The 24879-nt window shown below is 43.3% G+C and overlaps 1 protein-coding gene across 2 annotated transcripts in view; it reads left to right on the forward strand.

Annotated features, from left to right (window-relative positions):
* The window catches only part of LOC132805792 (rho guanine nucleotide exchange factor 25-like), a 384213-nt gene that overhangs the window by 234745 nt on the left and 124589 nt on the right, over positions 1-24879 (forward strand). For both annotated transcript variants that reach the window (XM_060821055.1, XM_060821056.1), the window contains one exon: positions 16333-16625. In XM_060821055.1, coding sequence (XP_060677038.1) covers positions 16333-16625 — 293 coding nt within the window. The remainder of the gene's footprint in view (positions 1-16332; positions 16626-24879) is intronic.

Raw genomic sequence — 24879 nt, forward strand, 5'->3', positions numbered from 1 at the left:
TCCATCTAACACTATGGGCAATTTAGCATGGGCAATTCACCTGACCCGCACATCTTTGGACTGTGGGAGGAAACCGGAGCACCCGGAGGAAACCCACACAGACACGGGGAGAATGTGCAAACTCCACACAGTCAGTCGCCTGAGGCGGGAATTGAACCCGGGTCCCTGGCGCTGTGAGGCAGCAGTGCTAACCACTGAGCCACCGTGCCGTCCTGAGTAATCTAATCAACAGCAATGACTCGCATTTGTATGGCGCCTTTGAATCGTGAAACATCTTGAGGCATTTCACTCTCTCGGCGGAGCAGGTAACGGCTGTCTGGTGGTGTTTTCTTTAAGTCGCGGGTATAGTCCAGTTAGTGTTTTTTAACGGCTAAAATTTAAAGTTTTTTTAAAGCGCCTAGTGGACCCGGAAGCTGGTGTGGAGCTAGGTTACCTGGTAAGGTTTTTTTTTCTTATACAAGCGCGCAGCTCCAAGCCTTCGGCCTCACTCTCTCGGCGGAGCAGGTAACAGCTGTCTGGTGGTGTTTTTTTTAAGTCGCGGTTTAGTCCAGTTAGTGTTTTTTAACGGCTAAAATTTAAAGTTTTTTTTAAGTGCCTAGCGGACCCGGAAGCTGGTGTCGAGCTAGGTTACCTGGGAAGGTTTTTTTTCTTATAAAAGCGCACAGGCGAGGAACCCAAGGCACTACAGGGGTAGAGCCTCCCACCCGCCCTCCTCCTCTAACCTAATAATAAGACCCGTTGTGGTAAGCAGGTAAGTGCTGCATTTTGCTTGTTTGTTTCTTTAGATCTAGTTTTTAAAGTTTACCTTTTAGAGGGATGGCAGCGAAGGCAGTGCAATGTTCCTCTTGCAACATGTATGAGGTGAGGGAAGCCATTAGCGTCCCTGCTGATTACACTTGCAAGAAGTGCACCCATCTCCAGCTCCTCCAAGACCGTGTTAGGGAACTGGAGTTGGATGAACTGCGGATCATTCGGGAGGCAGAGGTGGTCATAGATCAGAGCTTTAGGGAAGTAGTTACTCCAAAAGTTATAGAGAGATGGGTGACAGTGAGGGGAGTGGGAGGAAGCAGCCAGTGCAGGGACCCCCTGCGGTCATTCCCCTCAAGAACAAATATACCGTTTTGGATACTTGTGGGGGGGATGACTTACCAGGGGTAAGCAATGAGGTTCAGGCCTCTGGCACGGAGCCTGTCCCCGTTGCTCAGAAGGGAAGGGTGGAGAAAGGTAGAGCGATAGTTATTGGGGACTCAATAGTGAGGGGCACAGATAGGCGGTTTTGCGGGAGTGACAGAGACTCACGTTTGGTATGTTGCCTCCCAGGTGCAAGGGTACGTGATGTCTCTGATCGTGTTTTCCGGGTCCTTAAGGGGGAGGGGGAGCAGCCCCAGATCGTGGTCCACGTTGGCACCAACGACATAGGTAGGAAGAGGGGTGAGGATGTCAGGCAGGCTTTCAGGGAGCTAGGTTGGAAGCTCAGAGCTAGAACGAACAGAGTTGTTGTCTCTGGTTTGTTACCCGTGCCATGTGATAGAGAGTCGAGGAATAGGGAGAGAGAACAGTTAAATGCGTGGCTACAGGGATGGTGCAGGAGGGAGGGATTCCGGTTTCTGGACAACTGGTGTTCTTTCTGGGGAAGGTGGGACCTCTATAAACAGGATGGTCTACACCTGAACCTGAGGGGCACCAGTATCCTTGGGGGGGAGGTTTGCTAGTGCTCTTTGGGAGGGTTTAAACTAACTCTGCAGGGGCATGGGAACCTGGACTGTAACTTAAGGGTACAGGACCTTGAGTGTAGGGAGCTTAGGAACAAGGCATCGATTTCGAAGGAGGGTGCCTGTAAACAGAAAGGTGGCTTGAAGTGTGTATACTTCAATGCCAGAAGTATAAGAAATAAGGTAGGTGAACTTGCAGCGTGGGTTGTTACCTGGGACTTCGATGTTGTGGCGATTACAGAGACGTGGGTAGAACAGGGACAGGAATGGCTGTTGCAGGTTCCAGGGTTTAAATGTTTTAGCAGGGTCAGAGATGGGGGTAAAAGAGGGGGAGGTGTGGCATTGCTTGTCAAGGATAGGATTACAGCGGTGGAAAGGACGATGGAGGAAGACTTGCCATCTGAGGTAGTTTGGGCTGAGGTTAGAAATAGGAAAGGTGAGGTCACCCTGTTAGGAGTTTTCTACAGGCCTCCTAATAGTCCGAGAGAAGTAGAGGAAAGTATTGCGAGGATGATTCAGGAGAAGAGTGAAAGTAGCAGGGTGGTTGTTATGGGGGACTTTAACTTCCCAGATATTGACTGGGAGAGCTATAGCTCGAATTCGTTAGATGGGTCGGTGTTTGTCCAATGTGTGCAGGAGGGTTTCCTGACACAATATGTAGACAGGCCAACAAGAGGTGAGGCTATACTGGATTTGGTTCTAGGTAATGAACCAGGCCAGGTGTTAGACTTGGAGGTAGGTGAGCACTTCGGGGACAGTGACCACAACTCGGTGACTTTTACTCTAGTGATGGAGAGGGATAAGTGTGCACTGCAGGGCAAGAGCTATAGCTGGGGGCAGGGAAATTATGATGCGGTGAGGCATGACTTAGGATGCGTGGATTGGAAAAATAGGCTTCAAGGGAAGAACACAAATGATATGTGGAGATTGTTCAAGGAACAGCTATTGGGTGTCCTTGATAAGTATGTACCAGTCGGGCAGGGAGTAAAGGGTCTTGTGAGGGAGCCCTGGTTTAATAAGGAATTGGAATCCCTTGTGAAAGGGAAGAGGGCGGCCTATGTAAAGATGAGGCGTGAAGGTTCAGTTGGGGCGATTGAGAGTTATAAGGTAGCCAGGAAGGATCTAAAGAGAGAGCTAAGAGCAGCGAGAAGGGACATGAAAAGTCCTTAGTTGGTAGGATTAGGGAAAACCCAAAGGCTTTCTATAGGTATGTCAGGAATAAAAGGATGACTAGGGTAGGTATCGGTCCAGTCAAGGATAGTAGTGGGAAGTTGTGCGTGGAGGCGGAGGAGATTGGAGAGACACTAAATCAATACTTTTCGTCAGTATTCACTCAGGAACAGGACATTGTTGCTGATGTGAATATTGAGTCACAATTAATTAGAATGGATGGCTTTGAGGTATGTAGGGAAGAGGTCTGGAGAATACTGGAAAGGATGAAAATAGATAAGTTCCCTGGGCCTGATGGCATTTATCCTAGGATCCTCTGGGAAGCTAGGGAGGAGATAGCGGAGCCATTGGCCTTGATTTTTATGTCGTCATTGTCTACGGGAATAGTGCCAGAAGACTGGAGGTTAGCGAATGTAGTCCCCTTGTTCAAGAGGGGGAGTAGGGATAGCCCTAGAAACTATAGACCAGTAAGTCTCACTTCTGTTGTGGGTAAAGTTTTAGAGAGAACTGTAAGGGATAGGATTTATGAACATCTGGATAGGAATAATGTGATCAAGGATAGTCAGCATGGTTTTGTGAAGGGCCAGGTCATGCCTCACAAACCTTATTGAGTTCTTTGAGAAGGTGACCAAGGAAGTGGATGAGGGTAAAGCAGTAGATGTGGTGTATATGGATTTTAGCAAGGCATTCGATAAGGTACCCCATGGTAGGCTAATGCAAAAACTACGGAGGTATGGCATTGAGGGTGCATTAGAGGTTTGGATTAGGATTGGCTGGCTGGAAGGAGACAGAGGGTAGTAGTTGATGGTATAGGTTCATCTTGGAGTGCAGTTACTAGCGGTGTTCCACAAGGATCTGTTTTGGGACCATTGCTGTTTGTCATTTTTATAAATGACCTAGAGGAGGGGCTTGAAAGCTGGGTGAGCAAGTTTGCGGATGACACGAAAGTCGGTGGAGTTGTGGACAGCGAAGAAGGATGTGGCAGGTTACAGCGGGATATAGATAAGTTGCAGAGCTGGGCAGAAAGGTGGCAAATGGAGTTCAATGTAGCTAAGTGTGAAGTCATTCACTTTGGTAGGAGTAACAAGAAGATGGATTACTGGGCTAATGGTAGGCTACTTGGTAGTGTGGATGAGCAGAGGGATCTTGGTGTCCATGTACATAGATCTCTGAAAGTTGCCACCCAGATAAATAGTGCTGTGAAGAAGGCATATGGTGTACTGGGCTTTATTGGTAGAGGAATTGAGTTCCGGAGTCCTGAGGTCATGTTGCAGTTGTATAAGACTCTGGTGCGGCCTCATCTGGAGTATTGTGTGCAGTTTTGGTCGCCATACTATAGGAAGGATGTGGAGGCATTGGAACGGGTGCAGAGGAGGTTTACCAGGATGTTGCCTGGCATGGTAGGAAGATCGTATGAGGAAAGGCTGAGGCACTTGGGGCTGTTCTCATTGGAGAAAAGAAGGTTTAGGGGAGATTTGATAGAGGTGTACAAGATGATTAGGGGTTTAGATAGGGTTGACCATGAGAATCTTTTTCCGCTAATGGAGTCAGCTGTTACTAGGGGACACAGCTTTAAATTAAGGGGGGGTTGGTATAGGACAGATGTTAGGGGTAGATTCTTTACTCAGCGGGTTGTGAGTTCATGGAATGCCCTGCCAGTAGCAGTGGTGGACTCTCCCTCTTTATGGTCATTTAAGCGGGCATTGGATAGGCATATGGAGGTTATTGGGCTAGTGTAGGTTAGGTAGGCTTCGGTCGGCACAGCATCAAGGGCTGAAGGGCCTGTACTGCGCTGTATTTTTCTATGTTCTATGTTCTAGCAGCGAATGTCAGACAAAAATTGACATTGAGCCACTTCCAGAGATATTAGTGTGGATAACTGAGCGACTGGTCAAATAAGACATTTTGAGGAGCGCCTCACAGCAGGACAGGGTGACACTGTTGTGTAGAAAGCAAGTCCAATCCTGCAAGAGAAATTGCCGCAAGATTTGTTTTCACTCTGGCAAATTTGCAGCTTTCCCTCTCTCTGCTCTGGGCTTTCCCTTTGTCTTCAGTCCTGTCCTGTCCTATCCTGTTTGAGCTTGAAGAATTTTGGCACAAAGACATTGTTTTGATGAGCAACCTGAAGTAGGTCACCATTCTGTTCCACTTAAAAAGCACTTCATTCAGTTCCTATTTAACACTGTGGCCTCATCACTTACTGTCAGCCTTTCCTCCTGATATTTGGACAAGGACTTGAAGGCATGTTCACATCAGTGCTTCCTGTGTGTGTGGATGAGTGATGAAGTTTTGGGCACACTTTATTTTTTGACTTCTAAAGGCTACACCATATGAGTTTCTTTTGAATGTCAATGATCTCAAGTTTTGGCTGCTTGTTATCCATTTCTTGACATTAATGGTCTTCAAAACCTTCGACTCCAACTAGCCACGAAACAACACGACCAGCTATCCTTAGTAGCCACACACGCAGATGACAAGCAACATGAATTCGACTGGGACAACACTACTATTATAGGACAAGCCAAACAGAGAATAACCAGGGAATTCCTAGAGGCATGGCACTCATCCACAGATTCAATCAATAAGCACATCGACCTGGACCCAATATACCGGCCACTGCAGCGGACAGCTGGAACTGACAACCGGAAGCGGCAGATTCAAACCACTACAAATGCTGGAGGAAACATCACAGAAGCGCTTCACAGTAGGTTCCCAAGCACTGAGGATGTCACCTAGACAGGGGGCGAAACGTCGGCAATACAAATTCCCAGCTCGGTGAACAGAACCACAATAAAGGGTCCTTGCTCTCACAATGCCTTCATGTAGCACCATCTCCCCTGTAGCTAGACATTGGGTTGTTCCAGCAACCAGTAGGAGGACCACAGTTTTTCACTCCTTTCTCTCTTCTTCATCCTCTGTCAACTGTGGCAGAGGAGTCTAATACTGGGGAGCATCAACTGTGTTGGGCCAAAACTGGCCCCTCACGAAGTCTCATTTTCAATTTGACTTGGCATATATTCCCTCCAAAACTGCTCTGTGCTCCCTATCATGGCAATCTGCAGATTCCTATTGGAATCTTGTGCAAATTCGGATTCTCGAGAATCCATGCTCCAGTGTTAATGAGAGGTCCAGCCAGCATGGCGATACCCCTGCCACATGGGCGAGTCCCTTTCAGAGAGGAAGTAGGACAACCGAGGCTTGGCAATCACTCTTTGCCTGTCAGGTTGGGGAAGCAAATAAATGAGCAGACAAGGCAAACAGTTATAGAAAGTCAAATACAAGGCCTTCCTTTTTGAACAGAGGTGAATCCAAGGTTTTTTGTCAATGTTGGAAGGATATCAGATTACTATAGTTACCAGGCACAAGAGCCATGGCAGTATGGTGTGGGAGTGCAGTGGAAGTGTGATGGAATATTCTTGTGTGCTGCTCATCAAACCTGACCATTTAGTCTTGGTGACTTTGTGGTTTCTATCCTGCAAAATATGCCTTCCCCTAAAAAGAGCACCCAGCAATGATGTAAGCATGGGTCTTCAATCATTGTAAACTACTTTGATGCTGATTATCACTGAGTGTTCATCAGCAAAGGCACTATTGAGAGGCCTCTTCAACCTTATAGTTGTGCCCTCGAATACTGAGGTCTTGAAATTCAATCACATCCTGAGTGCAGTTCGACTTCTGCACAGGCAAAGACAACCAAAAGATGAGGAGGCACTGTGGTTGGATAATGGTCATCACTTTGTACGAACTCCAAAATCATAACACATGCTCAGAAACAAGATGTCCCAACAGTCTGTGCAGAGCCAGTGTTTTATCCCCACCTTCAGATTGTGTCCCACTCACACATCACCCTGTTCTCACTGTTCTGCATTTGCTCCTGAATCCCTGACAGGCCCTCCCCAAAACCCTCCTCTCATATCTCTGATATGGTTCAGCCACCATTTCCCCTCATACCTCTTTGAAGCATCCCAGGATGTCTTTCTCCTTTAGAGACACCATATCAATTCCACCTTTTGTTGTAAACTTCAAATTCAAATTGGCGTCAAGTTCAAGTTGTGATATACGTCAAATTCTAATAGTTGTATACTTCAAATTCAAATTTGTGTATACTTTAAAATGAAGACTTTGGCATTTGTAAAACTTGCGATTCTGTCAATGATTAGGTGAAATAAAAATGGTTATGAAGGACTACAAAGCAAGTGAACAATTATCATTGAAACCTGGCTGTCACAGATTGTGTGGAGTAGGATAGGCGTGCGGAAAGCTAGAGGCAGCTCAAATGCTCGATAACTCTGGCCTCGTACTCAAAAGCTGCACCCTCGTCTCGGAGCCTGGAGGTTGTCAGTGCAGACTTCCTGATGAAGGGCAGAGGGAGTTCTTGCAGAGTCCTGGTTAATATCAATCTCGTAGCCAGCAGCCCTGAAAAAAATCACTTTCTCTGATTATTATCATGGTGCTGCTTGTGGAATGATGCTGTGCACAAATATCTCTTCCATTGCAAGTGAGTACTCTTCAAAAATACTTTGGTGGCTGGAAAGCACTTGGGCACATTCTGAAGCCATGAAAGCTGCTTTGAATATGCAAGTCTGGTTAACATTAGTTAGCAGCATATGAGTGACAGCTATCGTCAGCAGACAGGCTGCAACTTCCATGTAGCATCCTGGATGATAGATGCCAGAAATTGAAGATTGACTGAAAATGGTTGAGGCACGTACTTTTCTTGTCAGAGTTTTATTCCAATTCACACATCACCAAACTCTGACACATTGCTCACTTGATCTCCATAGACATTAAAATATATATATATATATATATATATATTAAAAATTATACATATACAGGGCAGCAAGGTGGCACAGTGGTTGGGCAGCACGGTGGCACAGTGGTTAGCACTGCTGCCTCACAGCGCCAGGGACCTGGGTTCAATTCCCACCTCAGGCAACTGACTGTGTGGAGTTTGCACGTTCTCCCCGTGTCTGCGTGGGTTTCCTCCGGGTGCTCTGGTTTCCTCCCACAGTCCAAAGATGTGCGGGTCAGGTGAATTGGCCATGCTAAATTGCCTGTAGTGTTAGGTAAGGGGTATATATGTAGGGGTATGGGTGGGTTTCGCTTCGGCGGGTCGGTGTGGACTTGTTGGGCCGAAGGGCCTGTTTCCACGCTGTATGTAATCTAAAAAAAATATATGTATTATGTATATAAATTCACACCTTGTTCTCACCCAGTTATCTTTTAGCTGATGTATAACTATCACTGTTCCCTAGCTCCATGTAGTCACAGGCAACCCTAGTAGACCTTATCAGATGATAGTAGAGACCTGACCCATGGCACCACAATCCGATCTCTCCCCACTCTGGCGATAATCTGAACTAGAGACTGGAGGTAATACACAACTTAGTAACAGGGTGCCCAATTCCATTGACAGTATACACCACAAAAAATTCACCAACCATTTGCACCTTAAAGCATACTTACTTCATTCTTCAAAATGTATCCATCGTAACTGATATAGTCGTTTTGTCATGGATAAATAATGTCTTCAGCAGTGGTCGCACTTAATACATTAATTGAAACGAGTGATGCAAATGCTGAGATATATGCTACAAAATTATTAATTGCTTCCAGTCAAGAAGCCACAAGGTAGTTGTTAACAAAGGCTATTTGGCCCATCTGAATTGACCCATCTGGAAAAGCACTAAAGCTCCCATCCCTCTCTGTGGTGGCATCCAGTAGCTTCATCAAGGATGCCAGAGTTTCCCCTTCCTTTCCATTATTCCATTTGCATTTTTGAGTGAAATTCTTCCTCCAATCAGTCCTAAACTTACTCTGTGTGGTTGCTTAACAGTCAGTGTGACTGGTTTTGCTCTTCTACTTTATTTAACATTCCACGTTTCTCTGAGAGATGAAAACTATTTTGGGATTAAGTTTGGGGATTTGGCTACAGTTGGAATGGTTGATATCCGAATTCTCAAGATCTCTGATAAACTGAGGCCTGAATCTGGATTAAATAACTGACGATCCTCGGCTCATGAATATTGTTCCAAGCTTCTTTTTTTTCAGTTTGCCATTGAACTCAACAACTGTAAGCAATTTAATGAAACCTGAAATAGACAGATTAGCCGTTCCTAAGGGAATCAAGGGAGTGATCAAGATAGGGTCATTGAGGCTAAGAATCAGCCATGATTGCACTCAATGACAGAGCAGTCGCTGAACGATAATTTCTTGCTCTTATTTATTTGAAATAGTCTTTAATAAACCTTCTGACAGTGCAGAAACAGGCCATTCAGACCAACAAATTCATGACATTGTTTATGCTCTGCAAGAGCTTTCTTCCATCCCATCTCATCTCACCCAAACATCATAACCTAAATCCTTTCTCCCTCATGTCGTCACATCATGAAAACAGGCCCTTTGGCCCACCTTGCCAATGCCGCCACTTTTAATGTGTTTACTTGGCTTCTTCGTAAATGCTTCTGTGCTATTTATCTCCACAAATTCTTGCGGGTGAACACTCCACACTGTCACCACTCTGAATAAAGATATTTCTGCCGAATTTCCTGTTTGATTTATCAGTGATTACCTTATGTTTATGGTCCCTTAGTTCTGGTCTTCCCTATGAGTGAAACATCTCTCTGTCAAAGCTTATTGTTAGGACATCCCCATTCTCTGCTCACAATCAGTAAGCTTTTGAGAGAGAGTGTGAGTGTGATTGTGTGTGTCCTTTAACATCCGAGCGTGTGGACAATTTGAAAAATCAGCAAGATTTTCATGGGAAAGATGATTGTTAACTGTATGCGCAATATGAAATCTAATGCTGTGGTGCTCATTCATACAGTCACATGCACAGATAAGTTAAAAGTTTTGAGGAGAATAGTGTACTTTTATGGATTATAAGCAAAAAGAGTATTTGATAATCTGTGTAATTGTCTTGTTCTAGAAAAAAAAAGTTATGATCCAGTTAGGAGGAATGAACCAGTATCTTCTTTTTGTCTCTCTCGGCAATGTTTGAAATTAAAAAGACAGATAGTATTGGCAATTATATTGATGTAGATATATCAGCCCATGTATTATTTAGCACCAGAATAGTCGGGGTCTGAAGGAACACATAAAAAAAAGTTTATTGTGAACAAAACTTAGATTTTTAACAAACAGTTTAAATTGTGGAAATATATACAACTATCCTTCTTGAAAATATCCCAGCCATTCTGTTGCCACTAGGATTGGTTCCTGACTGAGTTATGGCTGGCAAAATGACTTTTTCTGGAGTCAGTGGCGGTAACTTCCTAATCTCCCTATGAACAACTTCTCACTTGCAGTCATGAGGTCTTCCTGTGGGTTTTTAAACTCCAAAATAAATAATGAGAGGGGCTTCAGTGAAAGAGAGAAAGAGGACAATGGCTATTGCTCCAGAGCAAAGTCATCTCAGTCTCTCTAGGTTCAAATTCAATATATTTTTGCTTCTCTCTGAAAGTGTTGCAGACTTAATGTCTGCAGTCAAGTCGCTCGTGAGATGCAAAATGGAACACTGTTGCTGCCATCGCCAGCATCCTTTACTTTTCTAGTGTTCTTTCCAAAAACATTAATGATATATGTATGCCCAGAAATTAATATTTTGGGTGACATCTCTTCATTACACATTGCAAAGCTGATGAAGAAGTTTAAGGTTAATTCAGCAGCCAAATTAATTTGTCAAAGTGGTTTTAGCATCCTTTCAGTGCAATGCACTTCATGATTTGAAGTAAGTTAGTGACTAGTAGTCTTGTTAGCAGGGTGTCATGCTGCAGTTGTCATGGACAGAGATTCTGTTTTTTCTCGTCTGTGAGCAAAATATTTCATTTGTGAAGTCAGTGTGTTTGCTTATCCTGAGTATTTTGTCCTAATTTAACTAACTTCTAGCAGCCAGCTTTTTGGGAATTTATGAACAAAGATTATTGATTATCACTGTGATAAATGTTGTAGAATTGAAATATGTTCATATCATTTCTGGAATGTGGATTTCAAAATAGAGGCAAGTGGGTGTTGGTTACTTATGTCAGGGTTTTCTTTGAGAAAAAAAGGTCAGACAATTCTTTTGGAACAGTGACTAAATTTAGCATTTTTGTCAGAAAGCAGTTGTCTGCAAACCTGTGGTGTTAATGGAAGGAGGTTTGTGCTGTTGGATTTATTACAGGCAGAGGAAACACGTAAGGCAATTAGCTTTGTTTTCAGTTCAGAAGAATATAGTATCAGCATTTTTTAAAAAAATTAGTTCAGAAGACACCATTTTTAAATTTAGAAGCAAGTTTAACTTCACTTCTAGAAGCAGTTCAGTCACAAATTAACCTCATAGAAAGCTTTAGTTTGTGAAACCTCCACAATTGGAACACATGGTTAGCAATTAGCAAGTTATACGAATTGAGAAAGTTTAAGCCTTCAGATTTGTAGAAGTTCAACTCGGCAAATTTGGAAAGGACTCATTCAATTGTCTTCACATTCCACAATAAGGAAACTGTCAGGAGTCGGTTCAATAGAGCCGTAAAGAGTTGAGATAGGATTTTTCCCTCTCTGGGCTTGAGTCTGTGTAGCATATAGTGTCAGAAAACAGACTGAAGCCTTACATTACCAAGTGCTGTAAGACCATTATAGCTGTTGTACACATTTAGATAGCTTGTTTTCTTTTTACATTTTTCCTTTTATATAATTGTTATAATCGCAGCTGATGGTATTACTAGATAAGTGAGATCCTAGACTAAAAACTGGCTCAATAGATCATACTGTGATTTTGGTTTGGATTGAACAAAGTGGTCTCTCACTCAAATATAAGCAAGCAATGCTGCAGATATAGTTTGACCAAAAAAAAAAATTTACAACATGAAAAATGTTTCTGAACAAAATAAACAAAGATAAAATAAGCAAAGCTATCTCCTTGTAACACTACTTCAACGATGTTTAAATACAAACTAAAAGCCGCATTAATCCCAAAACATTCTTTTACAAATTGAAAAGAAAATCAACAGCTTTTATATAATGCCCAAAACAAAATAAGCACTATTGCTGTATGGCAGTAATGTAAGGGTTTTTTTTTTAAAACCAAGAGATGAGGAAAAAAATGCCCAAAACACTGCTCAATACAGGATCCAAAAACATCCCTCATACAGTACTCACACCAAAGTCTATCTCTCACACCTTGGTAGGTTTTAATCACTTGTGACTTTAACTTGTAGTTCCAGTCCAGAGATAGCTTCTTCCTGGAGCCATACACCTGAGCCTAAACATACTCAGCTCTAAGTAACCTATTCAGGGCTTTATCCTAACACTTCTAATCTGGGACTAACACTAACTCCTCACTCTAAGGTAATCTAAAACCTTGGACAAACAGGATATTGAAGAAGGCGTTTGGTATCTTACCTTTATTGGTCAGTGCATTGAGTATAAGAGTTGCGCGATCATATTGTGGCTGTACAGGACATTGGTTCAGCCACTTTTGGAATACTGCATTCAGTTCTGGTCTCCCTGCTATATGAAGGATGTTGTGAAACTTGAAAAGGTTCAGAAAAGATCGACAAGGATGTTGCCAGGGTTGGAGGGTTTGAGCTGTAGGGAGAGGCTGAACAGGCTGGGGCTGTTTTCCCTGGAGCATCGGAGGCTGAGGGGTGACCTTATAGAGTTTTATAAAATCATGAGGGGCATGGATAGGGTGAATAGCCAAGGTCTTTTTCCCAGGGTGGGGGAGTCTAAAACTAGAGGTCACAGATTTAAAGTGAGAGGGGAAAGATTTAAAAAGGACCTAAGGGCAGCTTTTTCACCCAGAGGGTGGTATGTATATGGAATGAGCTGCCAGAGGAAGTGGTGGAGGCTGGTACAATTACAACATTTAAAAGGCATCTGGATGGGCATCTGAATAGGAAGCGTTTGGAGGGATATGGGCCAAGTGCTGGCAAATGGAACTAGGATATCTATTTGGATAGAATTTGGGGTATCTGGTTGACATGGACGTGTTAGACTGAAGGGTCTGTTTCCATGCTGTACAGCTCAATGTCTCTTACTAACCCAAAATCCATGAACCCAAGCCTACAATAACTGATATTAAGAATATAAATAAATCAGAATTTATGTTGCAGTAATGAACTTCTGTGGTTAAAGAAGATCTGCAATGTGAATGTGCGTTAGTGACCAACTACCACGTTAACTAACTGAACAAAAGGAAAAGATGTATTGAACCAAGATTCACTATGGAATCTGACTAGTCCAGCACTACTGTCAGCTGGGATCACAGCTTCACATGTTTAGCCCAGACTTTTAATGATGTTGTTTCAATAACACTATCACAGCATCAAAGGTTAGATAGAGATGAAGAAGGAAAAGAAAGAAGACAAATGTAATCAAGTATTGTTTTTGTAGAAAGTCTATTGGTTCTTGGAAAAATTTTGCCTTTGATGGTGTGTGGGGGTGGGTGTTGTAAAACTAAAAGATTCTTACTTCTTGCTGTCGGATCTCTCAGCTAAACCTGAAATTGGAACAGTTTAGAGAAAGAATTTTCTCTCATTTTCAATGGCTTTTCAGATGATTTTTTTTTCTGATGGTATCTGTCATGATGTTACAGGCCAAACTAATGTCTGTTGTTAATACCTAACTAAAATGACAAAATATGGCTGTTGTACCGGTGTGACCTATGACAAGCCCAGTCTTTTTTTCCAAATAAGGTGGTGCATTAAACCATCACACACCCCGTGTTGTCACTTGTCATATTCTGATATCATATTCACTATGAAGTACTCTTTTTGAATGCTTTTTGGGAAAAGCATTATGTTTTGCTATATCTATGGTCCAGAGTGAAGTTAAAAAAAAGTGAGCCAGCTGATATGTGATAGTCCTGTTCTGTTGGTAGTCTATTCTTAATAGAGTGACTCATGGATTTCACAAATGGCTGTAATTGCCTACATTTAATGAGGCATTTGTTGGAGTTTTAGGACTGTCTGGATCAGGTACAGCCATAAATCACGAGGTGCAACCAATCATCTTAAAAGCTATTTTACTCATTTAAAAATGTTTTAAGATTGCAATATTTCCATGCCTATACTAGGCATGATATTGTATTGGTGGATCTGAAAAGGAACAGGCTTGTAGACGTGATGATCTTTTTTCTTAAAGCATAGTTATTGCTGTCCTTTCTGCTGTTGCTGCCTCTTGTTTTCTGTAGTCAGCATTTTCAAAGTGACAAAAGGCACAAACCTGGCTGCCCAGCCATGTGATGCCTCACAAGCACAATCCTTTACCAAATATCCAATGGTCTTATTGATTAGCCACATCCTGGTTTATTGTCTGAGAGGCTCCTGACAATCACCTTCATTGTCTCAAAGAAGATCCATTAATTTTATCAATATCCTGTGTTGATCTCAGGCTGTGTGTAGCTGGCACCTTTACAATTGGCTGGTTTTTACCACTTTGGTTAGACAAGTCAGTTCGACAACTCAGATCAGCTGACCATGTATAAATGTCACCATAGACAAACAGGACATTGGTTAGGCCACTGTTGGAGTATTGCGTGCAATTCTGGTCTCCTTCCTATCGGAAAGATGTTGTGAAACCTGAAAGGGTTCAGAAAAGATTTATAAGGATATTGCCAGGGTTGGAGGATTTGAGCTACAGGGAGAGGCTGAACAGGCTGAGGCTGTTTTCCCTGGAGCGTCGGAGGCTGAGGGGTGACCTTATAGAGGTTTACAAAATTATGAGGGACATGGACAGGGTAAATAGGCAAAATCTTTTCCCTGGAGTTGGAGAGTCCAGAACTAGAGGGCATAGGTTTAGGGTGAGAGGGGAAAGATATAAAAGAGATCCACAGGGCAACATTTTACACAGAGGGTGGTGCGTGAATGGAATGAACTGCCAGAGGAAGTGGTGGAGGCTGGTAAAATTGCAACATTTAAGAGGCATTTGGATGGGTATCTAAATAGGAAGGGTTTAGAGGGATATTGGCCAGGTGCTGGCAGGTGAGACTAGATTGGGTTGGAATATCTGGTCAGCATGGATGGGTTGGACCGAAGGGTCTGTTTCCATGCTGTACATCTCTATGACTCTGAGATCAGCTGACCATATGTAAATGTCACCATAGACAAATCAGGCCAGCTGACCATAAAGAAGTCTGATTATGCCAGGTCAGCTGACCATGGGTTAATTTCATGATACATAAGTCAAGTCAGCTGACCATGTGTAAGTTTCACCATAAAGAAGTCTGATCGGCTGACCGTATGTAATGTTCACCATATGTCAGGTCAGCTGACCATGGGTAAATTTCATGATACACAAGTCAAGTCAGCTAATCATGGGTGCATTTAACATCTGTCAGGTCAGCTGACCATGTATAAATTTCACCAGATATCAGGTCATCTGACTGTGGGTAAATTCCACCACACGCCAGGTCATCTGACCGTGGGTAAATTCCACCATACGCCAGGTCAGCTGACCGTGGGTAAATTCCACCATATGCCAGGTCAGCTGACCGTGGATAAATTCCACCACACGCCAGGTCAGCTGACCGTGGGTAAATTCCACCATACGCCAGGTCATCTGACCGTGGGTAAATTCCACCATACGCCAGGTCAGCTGACCGTGGATAAATTCCACCACACGCCAGGTCAGCTGACCGTGGGTAAATTCCACCATACGCCAGGTCATCTGACCGTGGGTAAATTCCACCATACGCCAGGTCAGCTGACCGTGGATAAATTCCACCACACGCCAGGTCAGCTGACCGTGGGTAAATTCCACCATACGCCAGGTCAGCTGACCGTGGGTAAATTCCACCATACGCCAGGTCAGCTGACTGTGGATATATGTCACCATATACAAGTCAGCTCAGCTGACCGTGTGCAAATGTCACCATATGTCAGGTCAGCTGACTGTGGGTAAATTTCTAGGTAAAACAGGGCTGCAGATGCTGGAAACCAGAGTCTAGATTAGAGTGGTGCTGGAAAAGCACAGCAGGTCAGGCAGCATCCGAGGAGCAGGAAAATCGACATTTTGGGCAAAAGCCCTTCATCAGAAATAGAGGCAGAGTGTCTGCAGAGTGGAGAGATTAAAAACTTTCACCACACACAAGTCAGATTGGCTAACTGTGTGTAAATTTCACCATGCGTCAGGTCAGCTTATTTTAGGTGGCCACCTTGGTCACATAATAGTCCACCTTTTGAAGGAAAGGGTCATTTCAAAGAGGCCACGTTGAACAAAGTCTGTAATTTAAAAGGTAGGTCGTCCCATTCCTGGGCATGACATTAGGAAAGGGTTTAATATGTCAAACATCTGTATTGGACCCTCCCTCAGCCTTCACTTTTCAACAGAAATGATTCCCAGCTTCCATCTTTCCAGGTAGTTACATCTCCCATTCTGGTATGATTGCATGACAAAGGGTGTGTCCCACCCAGACAAAGGATAAGCTCAACACAAGCACTGAAAGTTCTGCTCTCATTTTGTTTCTCAGAATCGTACTCAGTGACGGGAAGCGATGGCAGCATCTCCACCTCAGTGGCCTCGATCCAGCCACAGCCCTCCACCAGTTCGGCTCCCAGCTCGCCGAGCTCCAAGCGGTCGGTGAGCACCTTAAAGAAATGGCTGACCAGCCCAGTCCGCAAGCTCAGCAGCGGCAAGATCGACCGGCAGGTGAAGAAACTGGAAAGCAAACCCAAGAAGGCGGAACGAAGGAAGAGCGTCGATGAGCGACGGAGGAGCATCGACCTGGGGATCGTCAACAAAGGGATTGAAGCTCAAGACACGGTGAGAGGCCTTTCATTTCACAAGATATAAACCTTCAGTTCTCCAAATCAACTTCACTTTGCTAATGCTATCACCACTTAAAATCTTAACTGTTCTCCTTTAATCTTTCAAGGGATGTGGGAGTCGCTGGCAAGGCCAGTATTTATTGCTTAGTTGCCCCTTGTTCTGAGTGACTTGCTTGACCACTTCAGACAGTCCTATTGTCGAGAGTCATACATAGACTAGAAGATAACATATTTCCTTCCTTCGAGGAACATAGGAACAGGAGTAGGCCATTCAGCCCCTTGAGCCTGTTCTGCCATTCAATGAGATTGTGGCTGATCTGTGGCCTAACTCCACAGACCTGCTTTGGGCCCGTGTCCCTTAATACCAATAACATTTATTGATCTTAGATTTAAAATGAACAGCTGATCCAACATCCACTGCCATTTGTGGAAGAGAGTTTGAAATCTCTGCCACCCTTTGTTTGTCAAAGTGCTTCCGAACATCTCTCCTGAATGGTCTGGGTCTCATTCTCAGACTATAGCCCCCATTCTGGAATCCTCAACCAGAGGAAATAGTTTACCTTTTTCTGCCATGTCTTTTCTAGTTACTATCTTGAAGATTTCAATCAGATTACCCCTTAACCTTCTAAATTCACAAACATTAGTCAACCTTAGGTGACAATTGACTGTTATTATACCAGTTTTAATTCCAAGATTTTTTTCTGAGTTCAGATTGCCATGATGGGGCTCACACCCATATCTCGGAACATTAGCCTGGGCATTTCAGATTACTTGTACCATTCCACCATTGCCTTCTTGTTTAGTTATTTGTAAACAATCTCTGCACCTTCGAGTACCTCAGTATATATACACCACTGCGAAGGTATTTCTGAGACGAATGAGATAGGATTAAAAACAAGTCTCCTTTTTCATCTTCTGCTCGAGCTTTGCCATTGAGATTCCTGATATATTTCACTATCTGGCTCAGCCAGGTTGTGAACGATTTTAAAGTCTGTGTGGCCTTGGGGAGAGATTGGTTTTGGTGTGGATGCAAAACGAGTGCGAACCTATCTGCTGCCTGTTATACCCCAACCTCATATTCAGGTCTGCTGCTGTCAATGGGACTGGATGGATCATGAACAATAATACGACTCACTGACGTAGCATGCTGGAGCTCAGGCACTGCTACTCCCAGCATTATTTCAAATTAATGATTGTAAATAAGTGCATAGAATTCCTTAGTTTACCTTACTTTAGGATCCAGGTTGACAGAACGCACAAACTGCTCTTCTGTACTCATCATTTATTACAGGTAGTTAAACTCCAACCACAGATAAACAGTTACATACTGTCAGAATATAATACTACTAATTAAAATTCTAATCCCTTCAAACTCCTACACACACACACACACACTCTCATTCTCTCTTGCGCACACACACACACACACACACACACACACACACACACAGTCTCCCGCTCTCCCTCACTCACTCACTCACACTCCTCCCCCCAAACACAAGCTTTCACTCTCTCTCACACACACTCTCCCACTCACACATACACTCCCCCACACATACTCACTCATTCCCCTGTCACAGATACACACGCACTCATTCACAAACACACACACACACACTTCAGTAGTCCTTGGCCACAAATTCTGTTGAGCTGGTTCTTGCAGATCTGAACGTTTCTGGCTTCCCATCTCTGGATGCCCCCACCAATTTGCAGAGGCACAGGATGACTGGTTTGCTTGTAAAATATCTCTAACTTATCAATTTAAAGTCACATTATACAGCAACTTCTGAAGGAAAATTAGTTTTGACTGCAGAGAACAGAGAGACAGCGCCTGAGGGTGGAGCTCAAAAGATTTTGCTGTGTTTTGTGCCTAGTCTGACGAAGAAGTAGTGCTCCGAAAGCTTGTGATTTCAAATAAACCTGTTGGACTATAACCTGGTGTTATGGAACTTCTAACTTTGATTTAATTATACAGAGTATAGGTGTATGGATGAGTATGCATATAGAACCTGACAGTTTGGAAACACAGTAGGGAATGGGAAATTAAGGAGGGTTGGAATCGATCAGACGGACTAGTGACTCTTTATCACTTCTGCAGGATATTGGTCAGTAATAGAAAGTCTGGCTGATTTACCACTGAGGCTGACCACAGTGATTCCAATACTTTCCCAAAGTATGTGTCAACATTGTGGGGGGGGGGGGGGGGGGGGTGCAGCTTTAGTCCTTGGAAATTCCACACTCCCACAAGAAAGAAGTCAGGTCAATGAATACCTTCTGAGTGACAAAGACAGTCAGTTAACCATAGCTGTCAAAGGAAGTTAAGGATTGTGTAAGAGTAAAAGGAAAGTAAAATTACCAGAAATAGTCGTGAATCTGAGGATTTCAGAATGTAGCATAGGCAGACCATGAAACTGGTGAACAAAAGGATAGAATATAGGTGCAATCTAGCAAAACAAAGGTCTGTAAAAGCTTCTATAGGTATGTAAAAAGGAAATGTTTGGTTAAAATAAAAGCTCTCAGGAGAATTTATAATGGGGTAAAGAGAAGTGGCAGAGAAGCTAAATGATTTCTTTGTGCCAGGTTTTATTGAGAAAGATATAAAAGAATTCCCAGAAATAGAGATCTGAGTGGCTAGGGAAAATGAGGAGCTGAAGGAAATTAGTGTTAATGAGAAGGTTATACTGGAGACATTAATGAGGCTGAACATTGATAAATCCCCGGGATCTAAGAGGCTACCTCCCAAAGAATGGTGGCCATGAAGATATTCAATGTATTATGGTACCGAAGGAGGCTATTCAGCTCCATCAAATCCATGCCAGACCCCTATTAATAATCAAATGTTCTGCCCCCAAACATAAATACTCCTCCCGGCCTCGAGTGTTGGCAGGCTTTTACTCAGTGGTGGAGCAGTGGAGACACATTATGCTATGTCTCTGCCTTCCACGAATGAAAATGAAATGAACATTTAGATATTTGGCTGTGAGAGCACATCATAAACCTGGGGGGCTGGCAGAATAGACTGGGGAGACTGTGAAGCTGGTTCATGTGCCATTTTACAGCAGGATACCTGTTTGACCACATGTGTTAGTGACTACAATTCGGTCCCAAGAGTCCCAGTTGCATTATTTACTGCTTGACCCTTGCTTTTGTGGTTGCAACCTTGCACTCCTTCAATCCCAGTCAACCACCAGCCAACTATTGGTCTCGAAATGTAGTCTCCATATAAGGGCGGTAAGGGCCGGTTTCCCCTCTTTTCCTACGACATTCCAAGTGGCTTAGACTGCAAGGCATGGAAATCATATTCACTAATGGTCTGACAAAGCCATAAACGTGCTCTGGTTTGAACTAGAGGATTAAAGTCTCAGGGGAATGTTAGTATCTTGCTTAATTAACCGGGTTCACTGCCCATTGAACAAAGCAACCACAATCATCAGGATCATGCTGGTGGTTTTCTCCTCACAAGCCACCTCACCACCTGACAATCCTGGTTAATATTCTTCCTCTCAATTCAATTATCCAATTGCCTTTTCAAAGAAATTTGTTTCGAGCAGAGAATCCCACCTTCAGGCCATCCTCATCTTTCTTAATCCAAGCCAGCACTTCATAAGCTTTTTGTTATGGGCCCCACTTTGAAGCTTGGAAGTTGCCGAGCCAACAGAGTGAGAGACATGTGTCAGGGTGGCTTACAGCTGAGAGGCTGTAATTGGGGAGCTGTGGGGATCAGGAGTGGGGGACAGTGGGGAGGGAAGAGTGATGTTTAATTTTCAGGGGTTTTGAATGAACACTGACCTTTGGAAAGGCTCTTTTAGTTGGTCAATTAGACCACAAGCCTGCATTCCTGAAAACAGACATGAGGATTTTAAGGGCCATCACAACTGTTAACACTTGGTCAGTGCTCTGTGTTAATTATTGCCTTGGAGCCCATGCTCCATCTTGCAATCCAGCTGGGGACTGTGACCCAACCTTGAGGAGGCCTGGATCTAAACTACCTTTGTGTTCTTTTATAAACAGGTAAGAAGGTTGTTCCATCTCACTAACCAAAGCAAGTAACCTCAAACTATTTACCTGAGGATAATCAGTCAGAACTTTGAAGAATTCTGAACAGGCCACGACTCCAGAAGCAGGGGGTCATAGTTTAAGGATACGGGGAAGGCCATTTTGCATTGAGATGAGGAGAACTGTCTTCACTCAGAGAGTGGTGAACCTGTGGAATTCTCTACCACAGAAAGCAGCCAGGGTCAGAACATTGAATGCTTTCAAGAAAGAGTCAGATATCATGTGTAAGGCTAAATGGTATTGGGGAGAAAGCAGGAACTGGGGACTGAGTTGGATGATCGGCCATGATTGTGTTGAATGGTGGAGCAGACTGAAAGGGCTGATTAGTCTACTTCTGCTCCTATTTTCTACATTGCTATGACTTACCCTGCTCAGATCTGGTGCACAAAAGCCCGAACATTTCAAATTTCTGCCCATGTCAGAACCCTTAGCCCTGGTAAGAATCTACGGGAATCTGCTTGATCTTTGCTGTTTTTGGTAAACCCAAGTGCCTAAAATATACTTAACTTTCCAATAACATCTCTGAACAGGTTAATTAGAAAAAGGTATTAAAAATAGAACCACTTGATTAAAATCTGTTCAGTAAAAACAGGTGCGACACTCCACCAGGTTAACTGCCCAGAGGTTGAAGAGAAAGAAAAGTCCTCTTGTGACATCAGCTTTAATATGAAAATTGGGTTTCCTATTTTTATGGCCTTCCTGACGTGCATTCCCACTGTTAATACATTATTCCCTTTCCTTCCAAGTCAAATTCATCCCTAAGGCAAGCTGGGCTAAAATTTTATTAATTTATTCCTGCGATATGGGTGTCACTGGTTGGGCCAGTATTTATTGCCCGTCCCCAATTGCCCCTTGAGAAGGTGGGGGTGAGCTGCCTTCTTGAACCACTGCAGTCCATGTGCTGTAGGCTGACCCACAATGTCCTTAGGGAGGAAATTCCAGGATTTTGACCCAGCGACAGTGAAGGAACGGCGATGTATTTCCAAGTCAGGATGTGAGGGGCTTGAAGGGGAACTTGCAGGGACTGGTGTTCCCATGTATCTGTTGCCCTTGACCTTCTAGATGGAAGTGGCTGTGGGTTTGGAAGGTGCTGGTTAAGGATCTTTGGTGAATTTCTGCAGAGCATCTTGTCTGCTGCTACTGAGTGTCGGTGGTGGAGAGAGTGGATGTAGTGCCAATCAAACAAGGCTGCTTTGTCCTGGATGGCAGTAAGCTTCTTGAGTGTAGTTGGAGCTGCCCAACTCCAAGTGGGGCAAGTTGGGAGTATTCCATCACACTCCTGACTTGTTCCTTTGTAGATGGTGGGACAGGCTTTGGGGAGTTCGCAGGATTCCAAACCTGTGACCTACTCTTGTAGCCACAGTGTTTACTTAGCTCGTACAATTCTGTCTCTGGTCAGTGGTTACACCCTGGGGCCAATATACGTATGGAAAACATTTTCTATGATGCATTTTGGTAACTTTCCTTTCAATACCCAGCTATGTCCTCTTTTATTGATTTCTTATTTTAATATCTGCTCTGGCATTCATTCATTTTTATTCAGTCTATAACCATATGTCTGTTTTAGTTGCACATCTAATAAAGCTGTTCATTTGTGGAAACTCAGCCTTTGGCAGACTGTCTTTTCATCAGAATTCACTTGATTTGGACAGTTTGTACCTCCTGCTTTAATCATTCTCATGCTGAACCACCATTTCTATTCACCAACTGTTCGATTCATTTGCTTTACTTGTTTCCATTTACTTGCTTTGTTGCAACTTGTACTTTTGCAAGTGTTTTCTCCTTGGCCTCATATTCTGCTTTCATGCTGAGTGTTTCCCAGCAATAATGTAACAGCAAGAAAAATGCGTTGTCAGCCTCTGTCACTTGGATTTGATCAAGGATTCGCTCAACAATCTTCTACCACTTGCTGAGTCAGGACTTTATTTGCAAATCAATGCCTGGCTTCATTATGGCAATTGACTCAGCAACCTTCGAATATAATTTAATACACCATCTTACACTAATACGGTTACTGAACTGTGAATATTATAATATGTCATGTTACAGAAGCGTCTTTGACCTTGAATGTTATTACAAATTATGATAAGAGAGCCATTGACCTGTAAACAATGTGGGCATCATTGGTAAGGCCAGTATTTGCTGCCAATCCCTAATTGCCCTTGCATAGAATGGCTGCTTTGGCCATTTCAGAGAGTGGTTAACAGTCATTGCTGTGGGGCTGGGGTCACATGTAGACAGATTTCCTTCCCTCAGTTATAGTTGTCACAGTCACCATGCCTTCCTTGAAGAAGCTCTCTTCCTCCCTCTACAAGGATTTCAGTGAGTCCCTCTCTCACTGCACCCCCCAGGTATCACCCTTACCTTGACCTCCTTCCACCTATCCCACCTCCATCGCCCCTCCCCCTAGTCCCTCCTCCCTACCTTTTATCTTAGCCTGCTTGGCTCTCTCTCTCATTCCTGATGAAGGGCTTATGCTCGAAACGTCGAATTCTCTATTCCTGAGATGCTGCCTGGCCTGCTGTGCTTTGACCAGCAACACATTTGCAACAGTCACCATAAAGTTTAGTTTTCCATTCCAGATGTATGAATTGAATTTAAATTCCACCAGAGGTTTGAGCCTGTGTCCCCAGAACATTTGGATTATTAGTCCAGTCACATTAGTGCATTGTCACCATCTCCTGTAACCATATCTGATAAGGTAAAGGTAGAGTTTCCATACTGTTAACAGACTGAAGGGTTGCTCTCTCCTTAGACAATGAAGACTGGTGGTGTTTTAACCTGAGGATCACCATGCCTCAGACAAGGGGAAAGGTTGAAAAGGAGAATTCTTAGTGGTGACCTTAGCCTGTGTGGGAATTGAACCAACGATGTTGGCATCACACAGCATTACAAGCGAGCCATCAAGGTAATTGACCCCCATGTCACAGTGATAGAATGGCTGGCCCTCAAGTATTATAAAAGGTTATACTGGCCCAGGTTTTCCAGTCAATTACAATGGCATTGCTGATAATGAGCATACCTGGTTTATAGAATGCTGTACCATGAACCAATGTTGAAAGGATCAGTGAAGCCTGTTGTATATGTACCTTGATTTGAGAGAGTTTCACCTTTAAGGTGCCATGTGTCTCGTGTTGTGACCCTGCCTGGCAGTTTATCTGCTTTGGACTTGGAAGCTGCTCCCATAGAACTCAGTTGGTTTGCTGTAATGTCTGCTACATAACTTATTCTGTTTCACTGTTTTAAGTACTCTAACCCTAATTAATCCCTGATGAATGATAATTAGACCATTATCATTATTGCATTTTTGAAATCAGAATGTTTGCAGACACCAGTGATCCACTGATAAAGTCTGATGTCTCCTTTCTTAATTGCACATGCGTCTCCACACAAAAACATAAGGACTAGGAGAAGGAGTAGGCCATTCAACCCCTTGAGACTGCTCTGCTATTTAACACAATCATCTTGGCCTCAACTCCACTTTCCTGCCTGCTCTCCATAACCCTTCAACCCATTACTAATTAAAGACCTGTCTCTCCTCCTTAAATTTACTCAATATCTCAGCATCCACCGCACTCTGAGGCAGTGAATTCCGCAGATTCACAGCCCTTTGAGAGAAGTAGTTTCTGTTTGAAATCTGCTACCCCTTATTGTAAAACTATCATCTCTTGTTCTAGATTGCCCCATGCACAATAGATGGCCAATTTCCACAATTTTTAAAAACCTTCTTTGTTTAACAACTTTTTTTTCTTCATGTATGCACTTCAGCAATCATTCTTTTTTTCATTTTTAAGGATTTGTTAACGTTTTTTCATTCCTTATTTTCAATTTATTCCAGAAGTTTTGCTGCTTCAACCCTCTTGGGTGTCAGCAAACGCAGCCTTTTGAAATATTTAAATACTTTCAAACGTATTTATAAGCTTTGAGAACTATAAAACACTTCTAACTGCTTTTGGATGCTCTCCTGTAAAAATTGTTGCATGCTTGTAAAGACTTAAAACAAAATGTCTTTTACATCTTTGAAAACCTCCAACAAACTTTGGAAGTCCACTTACTCCCCAAAGGGGAGTGCCTTGGAGAAACTGGGCCGATTTTTCCAAATGGATCTGAGAATCCAGATGGCATGGAAAACTTGTAATAGGAAAATCCGTCTGGGAAAAGAGCAACGTGTGCTCCCATAAAATAAGTTTCAG

Source organism: Hemiscyllium ocellatum, chromosome X (assembly GCF_020745735.1).
Source record: "Hemiscyllium ocellatum isolate sHemOce1 chromosome X, sHemOce1.pat.X.cur, whole genome shotgun sequence".
Classification (NCBI taxonomy): domain Eukaryota; kingdom Metazoa; phylum Chordata; class Chondrichthyes; order Orectolobiformes; family Hemiscylliidae; genus Hemiscyllium; species Hemiscyllium ocellatum.